Source organism: Alosa sapidissima, chromosome 9, assembly GCF_018492685.1.
Source record: "Alosa sapidissima isolate fAloSap1 chromosome 9, fAloSap1.pri, whole genome shotgun sequence".
NCBI lineage: Eukaryota > Metazoa > Chordata > Actinopteri > Clupeiformes > Clupeidae > Alosa > Alosa sapidissima.
Window position 1 is genome coordinate 20,525,139 of NC_055965.1, and position 21,005 is coordinate 20,546,143.

The 21,005-nt window shown below is 39.6% G+C and overlaps 1 protein-coding gene across 24 annotated transcripts in view; it reads left to right on the forward strand.

Annotated features, from left to right (window-relative positions):
* Positions 1-19,059, forward strand: part of LOC121718036 (NACHT, LRR and PYD domains-containing protein 12-like) — a 135,617-nt gene extending 116,558 nt beyond the window's left edge. For 7 of the 24 annotated variants that reach the window (XM_042102800.1, XM_042102792.1, XM_042102804.1 and 4 more), the window contains 5 exons: positions 3,944-4,096; positions 7,711-7,881; positions 14,908-15,078; positions 16,365-16,390; positions 17,984-19,049. In XM_042102800.1, the coding sequence (XP_041958734.1) occupies positions 3,944-4,096; positions 7,711-7,881; positions 14,908-15,078; positions 16,365-16,390; positions 17,984-18,528 (1,066 nt within the window). In that variant the 3' untranslated portion in view covers positions 18,529-19,049. Of the gene's footprint in view, positions 1-3,943; positions 4,097-7,710; positions 7,882-14,907; positions 15,079-16,364; positions 16,391-17,983 lie in introns of all 24 variants that reach the window. The other 17 variants (XM_042102802.1, XM_042102815.1, XM_042102814.1 and 14 more) reach the window with 9 other exon arrangements.
* The last annotated feature ends 1,946 nt before the right edge of the window (positions 19,060-21,005 follow it).

Below are 21,005 nucleotides of genomic sequence, written 5' to 3' on the forward strand. Positions count from 1 at the left end.
ACGAACCGCAAATGTAACAATATTGTGCAGGCTACGGTTACGGAGTCAAGTGAGATGGGAAGTTATATAAATTACTATTTATAATAAATATTGAATAATTTAATAATTTAATAAATACATTTTAATTAAATAGGCCTACTCATTGTTATTTTCAAAAGCTGAGCCGCATCAGAGGGATCAAAGAGCCGCATGCGGCTCCGGAGTCGCGGGTTGCCGACCCCTGGTTTAGTGGAATACCTGTTCCATACGGTCTTCTGTGCAAGCAGATTTCTTCAAATGCGCTGCTGACTATCAAAATACTGATGCACTGCTTGAAGTTGCGCTGCTTGCTGTTAAAGGGAATGACAGATGTCATTTTCATTGGTTTAAGGATGTTACGCCCAAACCACACCCATGACTGATTAAGAAACATAAGAGCCGCCTTTTTGCGCCAGGCGCCTGACGTTTGATAGCAAAATCACCCCGAATGTGGACTGGACAAACCCCTAAATGTATTTATGCTATTTGCTAGTGACCTTGCGTTTTAGATCACTAAAATAGAGCCCAGAGTGTGTGAGAGAGAATAAGAGTGAGTGAAAGAGTGGGTATGATCATTTCTTAACAAACAACCAATAGCAGGATTGAGTTCACTTGCGCTCTGTGGTGAGACACGTTTTCCTTGGTTGAAAGTGGCATCTATTGGGAGAAAAGAAGTACACTTTATTTACAATAAATGTATTATATTATTTATTTATAATCTAAACATATTATTTACATATATCATAATAAAATATTAAAAATGAATTATGGAAGTTTAAATGAAAAACTTAAATTTAAACTTGCTTAAATTACAATCTAATTAAACCCTTTTAAAGCTACTTTTTAAGTGGTTGATGTGACAGACATGATTCCCAATATTAATTCAAACATTCAGAACAATGGGGTTTCATTACTTGTATTAAATATAGAAAAGTTCTTGTGCAAGGTCATGCCAGATTATTTTAGAGGGGATTTTGGAGAGAATTTCACAATTTGGGTAACACTCCATAATAAGGTGCCATAATAAATAGCAAACTAGTAATTACCTAACCCTTTGTTAATATTTGTTAATTGTTACTAAAATATCTATTTGGCACAAGTTAATAGTTTTTTCATCATTAATTAAATATTAGTTATTTGCATAAAATCTGTATGTTAATGTTTTAACAAATCTATTAACTAATATTGTATTAATATATGTTAATAGTTAACTAAATATATTTTTGGCACTAATTAACAGTTATTTCTTACATCATTTAAATGTTAAATGTTTTTACAAACTATATGCTAATATAAAAGTTAATGACATATTATTATTTATCTAGCTTTTCTGATTAGCTATGTGGATAATTTATGGAATTTATGGCTTTAATGGCTTTTATGGTCTTGTGGGGTGTATAAGGCACCCTACTGCCAGTGGTTGGTTGTGTGAGAGTTTGCGCTCTTCTTCTTCCACTTCATCCTTATTGGATACCTTGGTTGGCTGTCCTGTAATTGGTGACTCTCTGTCTAGTGTTTGAAAGTAGTGTATTCTTTGCCTTTGGAAGTACTATTTGGTTGCTGCTTGAATTTTGTGAAATTCAGGGGAGGGGGGTGTAACAGAGTTAGAAATGTAGTTTAGTGTTTGTATGTGATTTTCGTCGTAATTAAGCAGCTTTATTGAGATTGGTGTTTTGGAGCCCCCTTTGGAGAAACGCTATACTGCAGCTCTGCTGCGTTTTGTCCTTGTATTGGTGCCATAGCTGATCAGAAGCGGTATGCTTTGCATTGCGTAGGTTGACTGTATAAAGCTCTCCCCACTTTGTTTTAATTTTGTAACTGTAAAATGTTGTTTAAGTTGAACACTTTGATATACCACCTGTATTATGTTACTTTACATGTATTGTTAAGATTTGGGTGCAATTCTAGCAACTTAGAGAACGTTTATTAATGTTTTCATTATGACCACGAGTTCATACACACTGAGTCTAACGTGACTAGCTGTAAACTCCGCTAGCAACTTTCCATGCATTCAGTGTAGTTTAGCTTAGTGTGCATGGAAAGTGCAATTCAGTCTAGCAGGAAATGAATGTACATTTAGTTTAGCATTATGTTTATGCATTACCTCCGTATGGTCTACGTCTGTGAGTGTTTAGTGAGTATCAGAATATTAATAAACTGATTGTTCTGTGCACCTGAACATTCCATGTCGCATGTCTCCCTTGCTAGTAGGGCTGACAGTGATGGTATAGGAATGATGCATGTAATATAGCCCATTCAACTAGCCTACTTGTTGTTTTGTTTTAACTTTTCCTAAAGGAATAAATGTGATAAGCCAGTTTTGGTCTCAGTCCCTTCACCGTCTGACTAGTTATATGTTACTAATAATAAAGCTTAACCAACTTTATTATAAGGGTCCCCCATACTGATAGTTATATATTACTAATATATTAATTAAGCTTAACCAACTTTATTATAAGGGTCCCCACGCTTATAGCTATATACAGTACTACTAATATATTAATTAAGCTTAACCAACTTTATTGCAAGCGGTTCCGGCGCCGACAACAGTGGCAGCATGTCAAGGTAGCTCCGTGTTTTTTTCTTGAATTTCCCCTTGGGGATCAATAAAGTATCTATCTATCTATTGTAAGGGTCCTATGGAGAGCGGTTCATATTGGGATAAGCAGAAGCACAGTTTAATAACAATTAGTTAAATAATAATAAGTCATTAACTTTTCTATTAACATATAGTTTGCAAATAAACATTTAACATTTAAATGATGCAAGAAATAACTTAATTAGTGCCAAAAAAACATTTAGTTAACTATTAACACATATTAATACAATATTAGTTAATAGATTTGCTAAAACATTAACATACAGATTTTATGCAAACAACTAATATTTAATTAATGATTAAAAAACTATTAACTTGTGCCAAATAGATATGTTAGTAACAATTAACAAATATTAACAAAGGGTTAGGTAATTACTAGTTTGCTATTTATTATGGCACCTTATTATGGAGTGTTACCAGCAAGTGTAATTGTTTGGTTCATGTTTTTGTGGTTACACCGTATTGACATTTTTACCCAAATTCAGTTAATACTCTCTCAAAATATCCAAAACTTTAAGATTAGGATTTGATGAAAATTATGTTTTTTGTCAAATTATTTTCAAATTTCAACAATTTTAAATGTATCTAACCCACTAGCGTCACGTCATTGACCCAATAACAGGAAAATATCCACAAGAGCGAACGGTGGGAATAGCATTGGGGCTGGGGGGGTCGGTCTTTCTCCGTCTAAGCACCGCGTCACTGCTGCTGGGAAATTTTCTAGGAGAAACTCTGCCAGGGATGGAGGTTGGAGATCACACATCATGTTACAGAATTCAATCGCTTCCTTCATAGATGGTTATGGCTATGGTTATGGGATATGGCAGATGCCTTTATCCAAAGTGACTTACAAATAAAACAATAGGCTTACAATAGTTAAATTAACAGTGAAGAGTTTTAAAGAGTTGGTGAGACTACAATAGCAATAGCAATAATAAACAATAATGTCAATGCAATCAATAGCCTAAAAAAAAAACAACGAAAATAAACAAATACTATAATATACTATATAATATAATATGATATGATATAATATGATTTAATATAATATACAAAGCACTTTTTTTCCATTCTTGTTTAAGTCACACGTGGCGTAAAGTAAACACTCATTGTACTCATAGGCCTTTGAAAAGTCATGGACATTTCTTTCAAGGTCATTGAAAAATCATGGACAGGTTTTGACATTTTGTCAGTGAAAATGGGTAACTGTAGAGTATAACTGTAGAGTGTATTAAACAGACATTAATAAAACATGTGTTTCCCTCTTGATTTGTCTCTCATTGCACTCTTTGTGATTCTCTGTGACAAATGTTTATCTTCTCACAGACTTGTTGGCTGTAAACTGAAAGGAAGATTTTTGGCCTTGGCTCTTCAGTGGGCAAACTCCCACTTAAGAGAGCTGGACATCAGTGACAGTGAGCTTCAGGACTGTGGAGGAGAAATGCTCCATCAACCACAGAATCAAGACTGTAAAGTGAGGTCTGTATTTTAAATGGCAAAACCTGTCCATCTTCTTGTGGCTGGCATTTCATATTTGTGAATGTATGTAGTATAGAGCAGCCTTTCTATAGAGAGCCCCCATCAAATTATCATTATCACAATTATTATTGTTATGCGATATTGTTATACATGCACTTCAAAGCAGTCAGTGTTAAAAGTGTGAACATGCACATCAGATGACTGTTTTACTAATGTAAAATATAATTACAATAGTTCTACTGTACTTCTCAACCCTGCTCAAGTCGAGAACTACCGCCCTGTCTCACTCCTGCCTTTCCTATCCAAAGGCATTGAACGAGCAGTCTCCAAACAGGTCTCTGACTTCCTTTCACAGAACAACCTTCTGGATCCAAATCAGTCTGGGTTCAAAAGCGGCCACTCTACCGAGACGGCTCTGCTGTCTGTAACAGAAGCCTTAAAAGAAGCCAGGGCGACCGCTCGGTCATCAGTACTCATTCTGCTTGACTTATCGGCTGCCTTTGACACGGTTAATCACCGCATCCTTCTCTTTATACTCGCTAACATGGGAATCTCCGGTTCTGCTCTCTCCTGGTTTGAATCCTACCTCACAGGACGCTCGTTTAACGTATCATGGCTTGGTCAGCTATCTGCACCTCACCATCTCTCACCACAGGGGTCCCCCAGGGCTCAGTGCTGGGCCCCCTTCTCTTTGCTATCTACACCACCTCCTTGGGACAGATTATCCGTTTGCATGGCTTCTCATACCACTGCTATGCAGACGAAACACAGCTCTATCTGTCCTTTCCACCTGATGACAAAGACTGAACTGCTCGGCCGGTCGTGCCGTTTCGCACTCTACAACATACGGAAAATCAGGACTTAATTGACTCAAGATGCTACCCAACTTCTGGTTCAGGCAATAGTCATCTCACGACTCGACTACTGCAACGGCCTCCTGACAGGTCTCCCAGCCTGCGCAGTGATACCCCTTCAGATGATCCAGAACGTGGCGGCGCGCCTGGTCTACAACCAACCCAAAAGGCAGGGTGCGATTTGTGTAAAAACCAGAGGGGGGGATGATTTTGAATAAGTTTGTAAACCCCCCCCCAAATTTTTTTTTTTTTTAAATGAACGAACGATTCATAGCCTAGTAATGTCATGGCTAATAATAACTATTTTTGCCACCTTTGTAACATTTTAGTTTTAGTTTACCATGGTGTATAACTTTAAACAGTGAGTGTGCTTGGTATGATGATCAGCTCCTCGAATGCAGGGTAGGACTACGTTTTGACAAGCATACAAATTCACCTTGTTCTTGCCCCATCTGAAATGACTTCTCTACTTTTGCTGCGTCCATCCTTTCTGTATTTGTTGTGTAAAAAAACATTGTATATGATGGCACTGAAGTCTTAAGTTAGTGAATTGGCTAACAGTGTTAGTTGGTAACCAAATAGCCTACACATTGCGCTACACGCTGCGTAGGCTACATGCATTCTCTCTCCTGCTGATTTGTGTTCAGTAGCCAAGTGCGTAATATTGCAAAAGTTGAAAAAATAAATGTGTTTATTGTAGCCTACAGAAAATAAATAGCCTATCATACTGTCAGTTAATTGCCTACAGTGCAGTGAAGAGTTTGGAGAGTAAAGTTATAGGGCAACTTGAAGTTTTATGAAAATAATTTACGAACCAGAACATAAAGACCATGAAGCTTCTATTTCTTGCAGCTGTTAAAACACCCGCTAGTTAGTTTAAATACCCACCAACATTCGTTTTTGCAGTACAGATTATTTCTAAAAGTTATTTGTCTACTACTGGCTGATTTATCAAACGAGTGCTTTCTCGTTCGTCCTCCGCAAACTACAGGTGTTTCGGTAGAGAGCCATTGAATAAGCGATGCCAAGCAATTTCTGTAACACTTTTTGTGACATTCAGCAAATATCTCCTCATTTAATGTAAGTTCCTTCGGACAATAGGCCTACGTTCTACTCTACGTGCAGTTGTCCTCCATCTCAGTTGCATCAGTTTTCTAATTTTGAAGGTTCCAAAACATTATTATGCATCACTGAATCCTTCTCGTTTTCTTTCATTTGTCCAGCTAACTTTTTCATTGAACATAGGCATTTATGATGGATTACACACTCGACATTCTGAAATGTCCTGCACGATCAAGGCCAAATTAAGTTATCACGCTGCCACTGTGTCAGCAGCATCAGTGCTGACGGTGAAGGTGCGTTTCTGATGTCAGATTATTATGTAGGCTAGCCTACTAGACTGTTCTCACGTTGCAGCGCTTTACTTACTGTATATGAAGTAGCATTAATCAATATGAGGGTCAGAGGGGGATAAATGTTAAAATTTAGCAGAGGTAGGGATAGGAAAACCAGAGAGGGGGAAATCCTCACCATCCCCCCCTACAAATCTCACCCTGCCAAAAGGGCACATGTTACCCCGCTGCTCATCCAGCTACACTGGCTACCTATGGTGACCCGCATCAAATTCAAGGCTCTAACGCTTGCCTACAAAGTAGTCTCCGGTTCTGCTCCCACCTACTTGAATGCCCTCATACAGACATACGCTATCTCCAGACCGCTGCGCTCCTCAGACGAACGACGTCTAGCTCTACCACCGGTACGCTCAGGCCAATCCAAACTTTTCTAATCAGTTGTTCCTCGTTGGTGGAACACACTGCCAGTTCCTACAAGGGCAGGGACATCCCTCTCCATTTTCAAAAAACTCCTGAAGACCCAGCTCTTTAGAGAACATCTCCTCTCATAGCAACACTTATAACAAGTCTTGCTGATCCTAGCACTCACCAGCCGTCTTAAACTGACAAGTAACTGTTAAAAATAGCACTCATTGATGCACTTATTCTTACTGTACTCTAATGTTTTTTAAATTATCCTAAAATTGTTGAGAATTGCTCAAAAACTTAAACTGTTTACCATGTTGTTAGTCGCTTTGGCTAAAAAAGTGTCAGCCAAATGTAATGTAATGTAATGTAATGTAACTTCTCAAAACAACAGCAATTATATGGATGCCATTGTTTTGGGATGTTTCCCCCATGCAAGCATCATACACTGAAAATATTGACATGCTTTTTAATGTGATCTAAATTGAATGTCTGAATGTAAGGATTCAGGAAACGATACCAGTTATTTCTGTATGATAATCGGCAGAGCAGATAGACCTGGAGATATTTAACAGGAAAAATAATTAGGCTACAATAGCTTTTGGCCACGTTATTTTCATATTTGACTATACACTCAATGTTAGACACTGTATTGTCCAGTCTCTGCTTTGTTTTATGGAAGTTGCAAGAATTCACGTCGTTCTATTAAATGTTATTACTGTATAGCCTTCCAACCATTTGAAGCGGAGCTTTGTTACCAACTTTAATGAATGGTTTCAGTTTATCTTGCGCAGATGTGCACATGCATGCATTGAATGAATGCTCATACCACCACACTTAATTGTATGCCTCTATGTTTGATGACACCAAATTATCAGACGAAGCATAATTTCACTCCGCAGCTCCACGGACCAGCAGTCTCCACGTAGCAGACCGGCCCATAGTTTTAGAAACACTGGTATAGAGGACATGCTGCTCATAGTGTTTTCCTCTCTCACTATAGACTCATCAGCTGTAGACTCAAACGCAGCTCCTGTGAGGTTGTGGTCTCAGTTCTGCAGTCATACATTTCTCAACTGAGTGAGTTGGACATGAGTGGCTGTGATCTGCAAACATCAGAAGAGAAGCTGCTCTCTGGTCTTAGAAACTCAAAAAGCCATCTGGAGAAACTGAGGTCAGTAAAACTGTGAAATAGAGTCCTTATTTATACATTCACACTTTGGGAATATCATGATTACTCTTTTTTGGGCAATAGAATCAAGATATGAATTTGTGAAACATTGGCTATCATTGTTTATTATTATTGTTTACAGTGTTTATGTAAGTGGATGTGTTAGTATAAATACTTCCTGCTGATGTGTCCCATATAGACCCTTTCAACAATAAAAACAACAACAATGCTTGAACGTTCTATTTGGTTCCCAATCTACTTCCTCTGAATTAAGATAACATATGGAATGTTAAAAAGGAAGTCTTGTGGGGCCAACTATGATGCTGATAATGGAACTCTCTTGAAAGGGTCCATACATAACATTTCACTTAGCTTAACTTAACACTTAACTGACATAGGGGCAGCCGTGGCCTACTGGTTAGCGCTTCGGACGTGTAACCGGAGGGGTTGCCGGTCCGAACCCTGACCAGTAGGCACGGCTGAAGTGCCCTTGAGCAAGGCACCTAACCCCTCACTGCTCCCCGAGCGCCGCTGTTGTTGCAGGCAGCTCACTGCGCCGGGATTAGTGTGTGCTTCACCTCACTGTGTGCTGAGTGTGTTTCACTAATTCACGGATTGGGATAAATGCAGAGACCAAATTTCCCCTCACGGGATCAAAAGAGTATATATACTTATACTATACTTACTTATACTTTATCCAAAGCAACTTACAATTGAGATCGGACTTTTAGGCTACATCATAAGAGCCAGAATGTTAATAAGTATATATACTCTTGCTCAAACACTCTACTTGAGTGAGAGTAGAAGTACAGTTTTGAAAAAGGGAAATATGGAAATATGAAATATTTTGAAATATGGAAAGTTGCCGTTCCCGTTAATCATATTATAATGAAAATGAGGATCACCAAACTCACGGTTCAGATCATATCATGGAACAATGGCAATAAATGAAACAATAGCAATAATAAAGAAATAAAATAGAGACAAATATAATTTTTCTTTATATTTAATATTTTATATTTTATTTACTTTATATTTAAAGATTGTGTCTCTTAATAAAGCTTCTAACGCTGGCTGTTTTTGCTAGGCCTAATTATGCATTCTGGCAAGTCGGTCTCTTCCTTTAGGAAACACCAGAACACTGAGGAAGTGTAAAAGCGATATTATTAATATTGCAGACAGTCCCCCACACAGAATGTGTAGTGACTGAAAGTCTGAAACTGTTTTCGGATGAAAATGGATAGCAACAATAAATACTAGAAATGTAATGCCAGAGGAATTACAATAGTGGATGGAAAGCTGCTGGCTTAATGTTGGTGGGGAGATTCCTGGAAAAAAACATTGAATCACTTAATCTTTGAGTGCATACAGACCCTCGTACCAAAAAACCTTGCGTGTCAAGGCGTTCTTGAGATATAACACTCAAGGTGTTTTTGACCTTGACATTTGACCTTTGACCTCCAACGTCAATTTACTTCCTCTTAGTCCATACAAACACTCATACCAAATTTCAGGCATGTATGTCAAGGCATTCTTGAGATATCGCGCTCAGAGTATTCATGGACTTGACCTTTGACCTCCCAACATCAACTCACTTCATCTTTGAGTCCATACAACCAAATTTGAAGCATGTGCGTTCTGGAGATATAATGTGCAAAGCATGAGATATGGCTGTGACTTTTATTTTCACACACGGGAAACACTTCAACAGGATGTGTAGTTTTAGGGAGCGCCAGATTGTATGCATTAAAGCTGAGACAGTTGGATTCACAGGTGACACCTGTGCCAGTGTTCTGATTAGCCCGGGAACTACTCTAGGAGCTTAACGAGCGCAGCTGGCTTTAGGCCATTATGACATCACAGCCATTCAAGTCTATGGGGGGAAAATGAGCTTTTTAACATTTTTAATCCCCTATTTCTCAAAAAGTATAAACTTTTTAAAAAATCTGAAACAACAACTCTCTTGTCAAACTCGAGACCTACACAACGGTTATTTCAACATGTCTGTACGTTAAGTGGTTGGAGTCGCATTCATTCTTGAATGGGCAATTCCACGTGTCTTGGCTTTTGTATAACATTCATTTTTTGTGCATTTTTTCTGATTCACATTCTTCAGCCAAAAATATCCACTGCTCAAATTTCATGTAATCATTCACATCATACCATACCATCACATTTCATTGGCGTTATGGATGTTGCAAAAAAATTAAATTTCCCTTATAATAATAATAAGAAGAAGCCAGGAGATTTCAAGATAGTGGATTCCATCCACTATAATAATAATAATAAGAAGAAGAAGAAGCCAGGAGATTTCAAGATGGTGGATTCCATCCACTATAATTATTGTTGATATCCTTTAAGCCTCGGTATGGATGGCATGGTGTTCTCAACGCATAGCAGAAAGAACCCTAGGTCCAGGCATTAGCTCTCTTTGGGTGGTGATCCTGTTAGAAAAGTAGAAAATAATAAATTAATAAAGTGCTGTGGCGTGCTGTAGTGGAGTGGGTGCTCCGCGCCATCCACACCATTCCCTAATTGATTGCCACACCTGTAAATATACCTAATTCCCAGTGAGTGCCACACCCAGTGCAATACTCCCCCAAATAGCTAAATTGACCTACTGTAGCAAAAAGGTGAATATAAATGGCTCCTACAGTTATTGTTTTCTTTAATTCATTATACTGTAGTGTACATCACATCACTCGATCATGCAGTTAAGCTGAAGTGCTTTGTTATGTCCAAATGTAGCCTACAAAAATTCAAAATCTGATAGCCTAGGACTGCACTAAATATCAACCGTGAATCCAATTTCACTGCATTCTTCTGCTCCTCCTGTAATGTTGCCATGACAGCCACTGTCAACTGCCTTTAACACTTGGACCAAAGATTATAGGCAGGCGTGAACTGCTTTCTCTTTTCACTACAACTCTTCATTGAGATGTAGGGAATTTATACTCCAACAAGTAACAGCTGCTGTGGTAGTAACACTGTGTTTCATCTGCTCCTTTCCAACCAATCTGTGGTTCACTTGATAAGAATTTGTCATATCATGATATTAATGATAAAGGTGATGACATGTTTACATGTGCTGCAAGATGGACAGCTCACATGTACAATGAGAACAAAGATGACTGACTGCGGAGTTCTAACTGTAGACGAGGAAAAAGAGTTTATTGCTGATGATAGTCAGGATCAAGTTTAATTTGTTGTGCACGGCTCCCAAGACTGTATGAATACATTACTTTGGTGAATAGTAGCCTACTACACTGTGTTCCAAATTATTATGCAAATTGGATTTAAGTGTCATAAACATTTATTTTTTTGTTTTTCTATTAAACTCATGGATTGTATTCTTATGAATTTATGATATTATTGAAATCAATCTCAGACACCTGTGATAATTAGTTTGCTAGGTGAGCCCAATCAAAGGAAAACTACTTAAGGATGTTACACATTATTAAGCATGCCACAGGTTTCAAGCAATATGGGAAAGAAAAAGGTTATCTCTGCTGCTGAAAAACGTGAAATTGTGCACTACCTTGGACAAGGTATGAAAACATTGGGTATTTCCCGAAAACGTATGTGTGATCATCGTACTGTGAAGAAACATGTCGCTGATTCAGAGCACAGGCGGGTTCATGCAGACAAAGGCATAATAAGGAGGTTTTTGCCAGACAAATTTATAGGATGCTAAAATGCCATTGCAAAGCAGCAAACAGGCACTTGAAGCCGCTGGTGCCTCTGGAGTCCTACGAGCTGCAAGGTGTAGGATCCTCAAGAAGTTTGCATAAACCTACTATTCGGCCACCCCTAAACAATGCTCACAAGCAGAAATGTGGCAGTGGGCTCAGGAATACATGAAGACTAATTTTCTAACAGTTTTGTTTACGGATGAGTGGCGTGTGAACTGAGAACTGTGCCTTCTGTAGCAAAATCATCTTTATGCATGACAATGCACCATCTCAGGCTGCAAAGAATACCTCTGGGTCATTGGCTGCTATGGGCATAAAAGGAGAGAAACTCATGATGTTGCTCCCATCTTTCCCTGACCTCAACCCTATTGAGAAGCTTCGGAGCATCATCAAGCAAAAGATCTATGAGGGTGGGAGGCAGTTCACATCCAAAAAGTGGAAAAAGTATCCACTTTCCGAACCTCCAACCCAATTAGCACTCTGATGTCAAAGACCCGCAGGAGAACACCAAGACAAGAGATGTTGAAGACTGCTGATCCTTTATTCGCCGTATTGCAGTGAAAATACAATCCAAACAGCGTCAGGACTGGACCGTCAGGCAATAAGCGATGAGTTGCAGCTGCCACCCCGATGAGATCTGATCTGAATGTGCCTGTTCTTTCTTTTATGCTCTCAGGGGCTTGGGAGGCGTTCCTATCCCCAGGAACGTCACCAGGCCCCTTTTAGCCAATCAGACCGTTTTTGGACTTGAGATATTGGTGGAAAACCCTTCTCATGTAAACATTAAAAAATGTGTGTTGCTAGGCAGAATACATGTGACCAGGTTCTATGTGTAAGCTGTTGCCAGGCAGGGTATGTTTTGTTTGGTTCTATGTGTCACTCCAACTTTGGTTTCACTTCCCCTTTTCTGGAAAGTCCCTGCATCTCCTCTTCTGCTAGCTCCTTCTATTTATGCCCTTCTGGTAAGTACCTTTCTCTCCCAGGCCCTGTTTTGTCTACTTTCACTCTTAGTCTCTGACAGTCCAGTCCCATGACTTCCAGCAAATGTTGCATAACAGTTGCACAAACAACATTCTTCTGATAAATGGAATCATTTCTGATAAACCAATACATACAAGCATGATGCCTTAATAAAATCACCACACTATTCTGACATCCTGCAAAGAGAAACTCTCCAAGAACTCAATTCAATGGATGAAAGTTCAATGGATGAAAGAATTGGTCCTATGTAAATATGTAACTTGGCCTGTTAAGATGTTTTTAATTGAAATAACTTTTGATTTAATTTATATGACCTCCTAATGCTGCAAATTCAACAAATGACCATTTTTAGTTCTTTACAACCTATAAAATGTCTTGAAACTCTGTTGTGCATAATAATTTGGAACAGTGCATTTTGAGTTTTTTATTTTTGAAAAAAATACTGTTATCATTGGGAGGTTTGTTCAATAAAATTCGAATTATACTCTAACGGTTGATGACTTGAAAATTATACTGACTGTCATTTGCATCAACTATTTAGGAAAATCTGAGAAAAATGTAATTTGCATTATAATTTGGAACGCAGTGTATTTCCATACCATAATTTATATGGTTATTGCCAAAAATAGCCTATCATGCAGGGTTTCCCGCAGGAAATGTGTTAGTCAAGGCGGTAGGTCGTAGGTCCCGGGGGGCGGGGGGTCTGGTATCGGTTGCCATCCGAGCGGGGGGGGGGGGGGTCTTGTATCGGTTGCCGTCGGTGGGGGGGTGTGGGTGTTGGCGTCTTGTAAGACTCTGTATATTTAACAATTATTTATTAAACACTACATTATAAATAAATAACCAGCTTCTCAAAATAACAGTTAACAAAGAACAAAGTAACAACACCAAACAAACTATACAACAGTATGCAAATATTTCAAAATATTTGTGTAATTTGTGCAATTTTAACAAAGACTATTACAAACTATAGAATAAGTGCAAAAGAAAGTGCAAAATGTGCAAATGTGATCAGTCACTACTTATGGCAGAGCTGACAACTAGCACTGTTACAAGCCATCCTCCTTGGCTTTAAAAAGATCATTTCAAGGGCCCTTTGGTAATTGCACTGTTTTATTGGACCATTAATGCTTATCTTCATGCAGGCTGTCAGACTGTTGACCTGCAGCCTGTTCCGAAAGTCTGTCCTGATCTATACACCGAGAGTGAATGAAGTTTAGATCATTTTATAGTTTTGTGTAATATGGATGGAATTTGAGCGCGGAGCGCTTTTTCATTTAGAGGCCGGCGTGGCCGCTCTGTTCCGCTCCCATACCGCTCACACCACGAGTCTGAGGCATGCCAACTAATAAACCAAGACCGTTACATTTCAAAGATATTGGCCATATAGCCTAAGGTCGTTGATGGGGATGGAGTTAGCTAAATAATTTAGAAAGCATACGCGTAGGCACAGATGGGCCTGGACGGGCCTAGGCCCGTCTATTGTCAGTCTTGCGCGTCCGATTAGACGCGCAAGTCAACATTGTGCTGAGAGCAGGTGGCTGTTTACTCGGCCGCTTCTCCGGTCAAATTCGCGTCAGGTCAATTTAGCTCCCCGGTCCCAAAGAACTAAGAGCAACGGCAATATATTTCACTCAGAACATTTATTTTAAAAGACTGCAACACTGATAGTGCAACAACAAACAAGCTTGGCAACGTTAGCTAAAGGGATCAGTCGGGATTAATTGCCAAAAGAACGAAAATAACAAATCACGCAGTCGGCTAAATATTTTAAACTTGCGCCAAACGGATGAACCCAGCATCGGTGCGTCGCATAAATTAAAACACAAATTGAAGCAACAACTTGATCATTGGACAACCCTACCACTAAACCTTTCCATAGGCCTGCAACGTTTATGACATAAAAAGTGGAATATGAACGCATTTCATCACACCTGACAATTAAACTTAGTTGTGGCTGTTCGCGATTTGACTGATTCTTGAGAACGAGGAGCGATATATTTGCACCGCTCAGCTCCGCTCACTAGCTCTGATTCGGAGGCATACAATATCACATATGTAAAGATTATAAAATCTGATTATTTTTCGATTCATGACATGTTTCTTCTTATTTTTTAATGCGTTCTGCGGAGAAGGGAGATTGGCGTTTTGCCAAGGCCTTGACTGCAAAGTGCTGCGGGAAACCCTATCTGGACACAGAAATGTGTTAAAAAACAACACCAGTTGTGTTGTTTTCCACACATTCATTTTAAGAGTGCATATTTTAAGATTTTATATGGACTTTATGCATTATACAAGTGATTAAATTAAATGACATCATTCCTATCTGCATTTTGCACTTTGTCACTCTATGCAGACTTGCTGGTTGTAAACTGACAGAGGAATTCTTCGGGGTTGTAGCCTCTGCTGTGCAGCACATGGTCTCCCTGACAGAACTGGACCTGAGTGAAAATCACTTAAACATCAATGAAATTCAGCTTCTGAGTGCACTGAAAAGTGGCATCAGCTGTAAGCTGCAGACATTGAGGTTTGTGTTTGACTTTTTTTTTTCTCCTCAGGCTTTTAAACAGTGTCTTTGACATGTGGTTTCAGTACCAGTATGTTCACCACACAACATTATTTAAATGTGTTTGAGACGTGGTTTCAGTACCAGTATGTTCACCACACAACATTATTTCAGTGTGTTTTCGACCCAGCATATGGGTTAAGTGGGGAATGTGTTGAGTCATTGTAGTCATGTCAGAGTCCAGTCTAATGTCTGATATGGCTGAGTCAGTGATACATTATTTATTCATTACAGTGTGGTGGTCTTTCTGCTGGGCCTTAGGCCTGTCGCACCTCCAACGGTGCCTGTGGCACGCGCAGTGTCCCGATAATGACCGGCATTCTATACATTATCCCGCTTATTACACGGCTACTTGCCAAAACGAAACAATAAACTCCCCACAATACTCTTTAGCCTAGATAGCCTAGGCTATAGCCTATTTTTTACCGTTTCATTGTGGCTTTTGCTGAGAAACAAATAGTTCGCAACAGCACACGCTGAACTTGAATCAAACATTCTTTAGAACACAGCTGATCAACCGTCTGCTTTCACTTTTGAATGAAGTTCCAGTCCTTGCGTAGTGATATGAAAAATGTGAATTAGAAGCACAAAACCTATTTTCCTTGACAGCGGTCAGTTATACTTAGCAACGGTCTGTTATTGAGAATTAGCAGACCACCGAACGTTGGGAAGGCCCATTCAAGTGAATGGAGCATTCTGCAGCATTATGAAGAGCCGTGTAATAATGAACGATATGATGTACTCTGAAAACATTCATCAACAACATACCATCACAACAAAGTTAGAATACATCTGCTGAGTCACTGACAGCAAGATTTTAAGTGGCTCATTGCTGCATTCAGCAGCACATTATAGGTAAGGAGTGTGTTGAGTGTCATTGTGGTCGTGCCACAGTCAGGTCTAATGTCAATGCAGTTTCATTAATAGTCTGAAAACATTCACCATCTGCACCTACTAGGTCACTGACAACAAGGCTTTGTGTGGACTATTGCTCTTATAACACAGCAACTTTATTGTATAGCCATTTAAAACATTCAAGTTGGTGAAGATTATTATCTGTTAATAATGGTAGAATTTACTTCTACTAAAACATGAATAGATTTATTTTATTCTACAACCCTTAATATGAGGACATTTCACATGCTGCTGACGATTACAGAGTGGGGCGTTAATGTTCTGATTCTCCCTCTCTCTTCCTTATGCTCTTTCTGTCTATCCCTCTCTTTCTTTCTCTCCCTCCTTTAAAGGCATGCCCGTGGAGAACTGAGAAAATGTAAGTGTTGATCTACTGTTGAGTGATGTACTGATATCCTATTTATGATGAAGTGGTCTTTATTAAGCAGCTATGTCACTGTGCCGTAGGCCACCACTGTATGTGAAAGGCCTTTAAAGCATTGGTTCCCAAAGACTCTGTCGAATTCCACTACAGTAAAGGTGCATTATGGTTCATCTTTCTGTATTCTTCGCCTGTTGCACAAAAGCCTCTTGTTCAGGGGCTATATTCACGAAGCATTTTATCTTACCACAAGGAGTACTCCTATATCGCACTAAAATATTTTAGCTAGAGTTTTCTTTTAAAAGTTATTCACAAAGCCTCTCTTAGTAGACCTACTCTTAGCAAGGAAAAATGACCAGATACGTGCTCCGTTGCTGTGGTTGACATCATTACTCATGCACAAGCTTGATTGAAGTGACAAGGTGACCACCTTGATTGGCTGATGATTATAATGCGCGAATGATGGAAAAAACCTCCCATACAATGATAAGTGACAGGTGATAGGTCTTTGCTGGCAGTGTTGCCATAGTCGGCTTATTATAATCTACTTTGGGCTTGTTTTTTGTGAAGTCACGGATTGCGGTTTTGGGGGCGTGTTTTTTTATGCGATCACTTTTTTTGGGCTTGCTTCGTGTTGTTTCTGCGTAGAATCTACGCAGCGTCTACACGTACACAGAGGGCATTTTAACCTATGCCTCTGCATCGGCTCTGCACTGTAACTGCAGGCCCCTCTTACATGACCGCCCCATAAATGTAATGTCAAGGGTTCGGGGAGTGGATGCTAACTACTGTATTTGGTCTTGGATCGCTTCTTTTGGGCTTATTGTCAGAGACCTGCTGCTTGTTTTTCGTCATGTAACCTGGCAACACTGTTTGCTGGTGAGAATGTGTGAGCTACACGAGTAGGCCTACTGTGAAGGATGGAAGATTATGAATAAATAGCCGAAATTATTAAAGAGTAAGACAAGGCAAATAGCCTTATGGCATAATGAAATACACAGATTGAAGCAATACGCCTATCTTTGCAACATGTTTTAAATGAATCTGTATGAAGACACATACATTCACAAAGAGGAGAAATCATTTAATTTGATTTACAATGAAATTACATTACATTTAGTTTAGTTACATTTAGTTTACATGTAATAAATGATTTTGGTTGTTGGTGGCATTATTGCATCCCTTAGTTAGGCCTACAATTCACAATTATTTCCTCGCGTTTGTGAGCTCTGCACTGTCTGTGTTTGTGCTGCCTGCACGATCCGACATTACACTATTCTGAGTAGCGTATTTCATTCAAATAAATCGACCCGGCTGCTTACTCTGTTTCTCTGTTTGTGTGTGTGTGTGTGTGTGTGTGTGTGTGCACATCTGCACTTTTATGGCTGTGTTTGTCTGCACATTTCAGAAAACTGATTTTCATCCAAATAAATCGACCTGAACGTTAAATTTGATTTAATCAATAAAATAGATTTATCGCCCAGCCCTAGTGTGTGTGTGTGTGTGTGTGTGTGTGTGTGTGTGTGTTGTGTAAACATGTCCTTTTTTACCCCATGTTCTGATGAGGATGTTCTCTCCTCTTATGTGCAGATGCCTGTGAGCTCACATTGGACCCAAACACAGCATACAGACATTTCTCTTTCTCTGAGGGGAACAGAAAGGTGACACATGTGAGTGAGGAGCAGCCGTATCCTGACCACCCAGAGAGATTTGACTCCTACTGGCCTCAGGTGCTGTGTAAAGAGGGTCTGTCTGGACGCTGCTACTGGGAGGCTGAGTGGAGTGGTGGTGATGTGGTTTATATAGCAGTGGCATATAAAAGCATCCAGAGGAAAGAGGTGAGTGGGGAAAGCAGCAGGTTTGGATATAATGACAAGTCCTGGAGACTGGAGTGCTATGGTAACAGTTACTATGCCTGGCACAATAATAAGGAGACTGCCATACCTGCCCCCTCCTCCTGCTCCAGCAGAGTAGGAGTGTACCTGGACTGGCCAGCAGGCACTCTGTCCTTTTACAGCGTCTCCTCCAACACACTCACCCACCTGCATACACTCCACTCCACATTCAATGAGGCCCTCTATCCTGGGTTTTATGTTTGGGCTGGCTCCTCAGTGTCCCTGTGCCAGATCACATGATCTCCAAATCCTGCAACAGAGAAGAGCCACACATTCCTGTGTGTGTGTGTGTGTGTGTGTGTGTGTGTGTGTTCTTTCTCCTTCCTGCTCTCTGTTGCATGTTCCCATTGTTCCCCCTGAGTTTGCCGCTCCCTAAATCGGGAGCTTTGGGAGAGTATGGGCAGGTCTCAATATTGTGAGCTTAAATTCCCTTATATAACAAATTGTTTCTCAGGTTCATTTGCGGCACCTTCGCGGCACTTCAGCAGCTTAGGCTGTGTGGTCGCAGGCCCTTACTCGCAGTTTCCCAAACGTTAACAAAGTAGCTCTCACAAAAACTCTTTGGAAGTCTCAATTATTTGCTATAATTAAGGGGAGTAGGTGGCTATATGAGCGGCCCCTCTCCTGACGTGTAGTAGGCTGATAAGTAGCCTAGTCCGTTTGCTAGTGGATTTCATTGAAAGTGAAAGTTTTGATCAGCTGCGTTCTAAAGAATGCTTGATTCAAGTTCAGTGTTAGCCTGATGTTGTCATACTCAAATTCTAGTCAGAATATGAGTCTGATACTGCTCCATTGGGATGTAATTATGGGGCGTGTTTCAACCGATACAGGGGGGGAATGCCTCTGCACTCAATTGGATAGATCTAACCAATCAGAGCAACGAAATAGCTTACCGTGAAATGTAGGAGGAAACTTGAACCATCCTTCTTCTCCACAAATGCCTTTACATTGTTTTCTGGTCATTTGTGAAAGTTATTGTGCTGTCAATATCTCCTACAACACTCATTAGCAAAATCTAAGAGATACGTAGTAGGCGATTAGAAAAAGCTGATATCTCCTCCGTTTTTTAAAAATAATTCTGTTGAACACTGATATGCTACAAACATGTTATAAACAGCTGGGAAAGGCTGTCACAAATCCCTCGAACAGGTGGTCAATCAGAGATTTCAAAAGAACGAGGGAACAACATGTCAATGCAACACGCTGTTTTCCCTTGATGAAAGTGAAACCATGAGTTTTCCCACATCTCAACTTTGGCCAAAGTTTTCAGAAATAATCGTTTTCAGTGATACAACCTCATTGAAATAATATGCATTTTCCATAAGGGGTCTTAGAAGCCATCTGTCTCCTAGCCACAGCGTTTTTGTTGCAAACATAATCAACCTAAGCGTGCTCAGATGACGTGATAGACGAGACGCTGTTGCTCACCTGTCCATCGTAAAGCCTGATTTGATTGGTCCGCCCAGGTCTGGGGCGAGCATAGTTGCTCCACAACGGAGCAATGCCAGACCGAACTTCCCGACCTCAAATGTTGTGGGCGGGACTAAGGTCTCAGTTATGGTGACAGTGCTAAGAGATCAAAGCTTTGGCATGCTTAAACATTAGTCTTGCACATAATATTGAGCTGAATATTTAGTGGAAATAGCCTACTGTAGCATTGTGCTGATAGATAAAAAGTCGCCTATTTAAAGGCGCAGTCTGCATTTTAACCCTAGCTCTCCATTTAGTGTGTGCACTTGTAAAACTAGTGTCGTAGCCTACACAATCCTGGCGCATTAGCATAAAACAGTTAGTGCCTGCTATTTATTTTAGGAGGAGAGTGTTACTTTGGGAGGAGAGGAATCGATGTAATTTTATTCTCTTTGAAACTGAAATATCAACAACCTTCAAGTTGCAATCTCTTCAATCAGCATCAATATCAGTAGGCCTAATATCAAATAACAAACAGTAAATAATTTAGTCAACATTTTAACTCAATGTTGGTTTACGTTATAAACAAAACATGTTATAATTTAAATTATCATGATGGCCTATATATTTCAGCCATATTTGGTTTAGTCTTATGTAGGCCTAGGCTACTTTGCTCTATTATAAATTAGTTTTCTTTAGGCCTTATAGGCTGTATGTAATATGCTACAATGTTCAAAATATATGTATCTCAATGTATCAATACATCCCATAAAAGTCATCAGATGTCATCCTTTAAGGGGTTATTTTTTAAAAATGTAGTTGATGTAAATACATACAGTAGCCAACACTATAGTACACTGGGGGTGGGGGGGGGGGGGGCACTCCGTGCTACGTATATTTTCCTTTTTTTTACCTTTGCCAATCACACCGCTGATCATTAAAATGTGTTTTGGGTCCTCCTCACATGGATGATCTAATGCTCTGTTTCAGTGAACAAATACCCTGTTGAGAGAAACTACAGTAGAGGAGAGACAGGAGAGAAAGTGCACATTTACAGGGCTTGTCAATGTTATGTGGTTGCCTAGAAGCTATCTTGCATAGCTCTGGTAGGCTACGCTATGTGTAGAAATAAAATATTCTGTAATATTTTAGTGAATCTTAGTTTGCTAAAAGGGCACAAAAGTTCCTGTAGATGGCAATAACACATTTTACTTTTTTGCCAAATAAATGAAAAGCATGTTGAAATCATCAATGTTTTCACTCTTGCTGTATCAAAATCTCACCTTTCCTCAGAGATGGTCTCAATG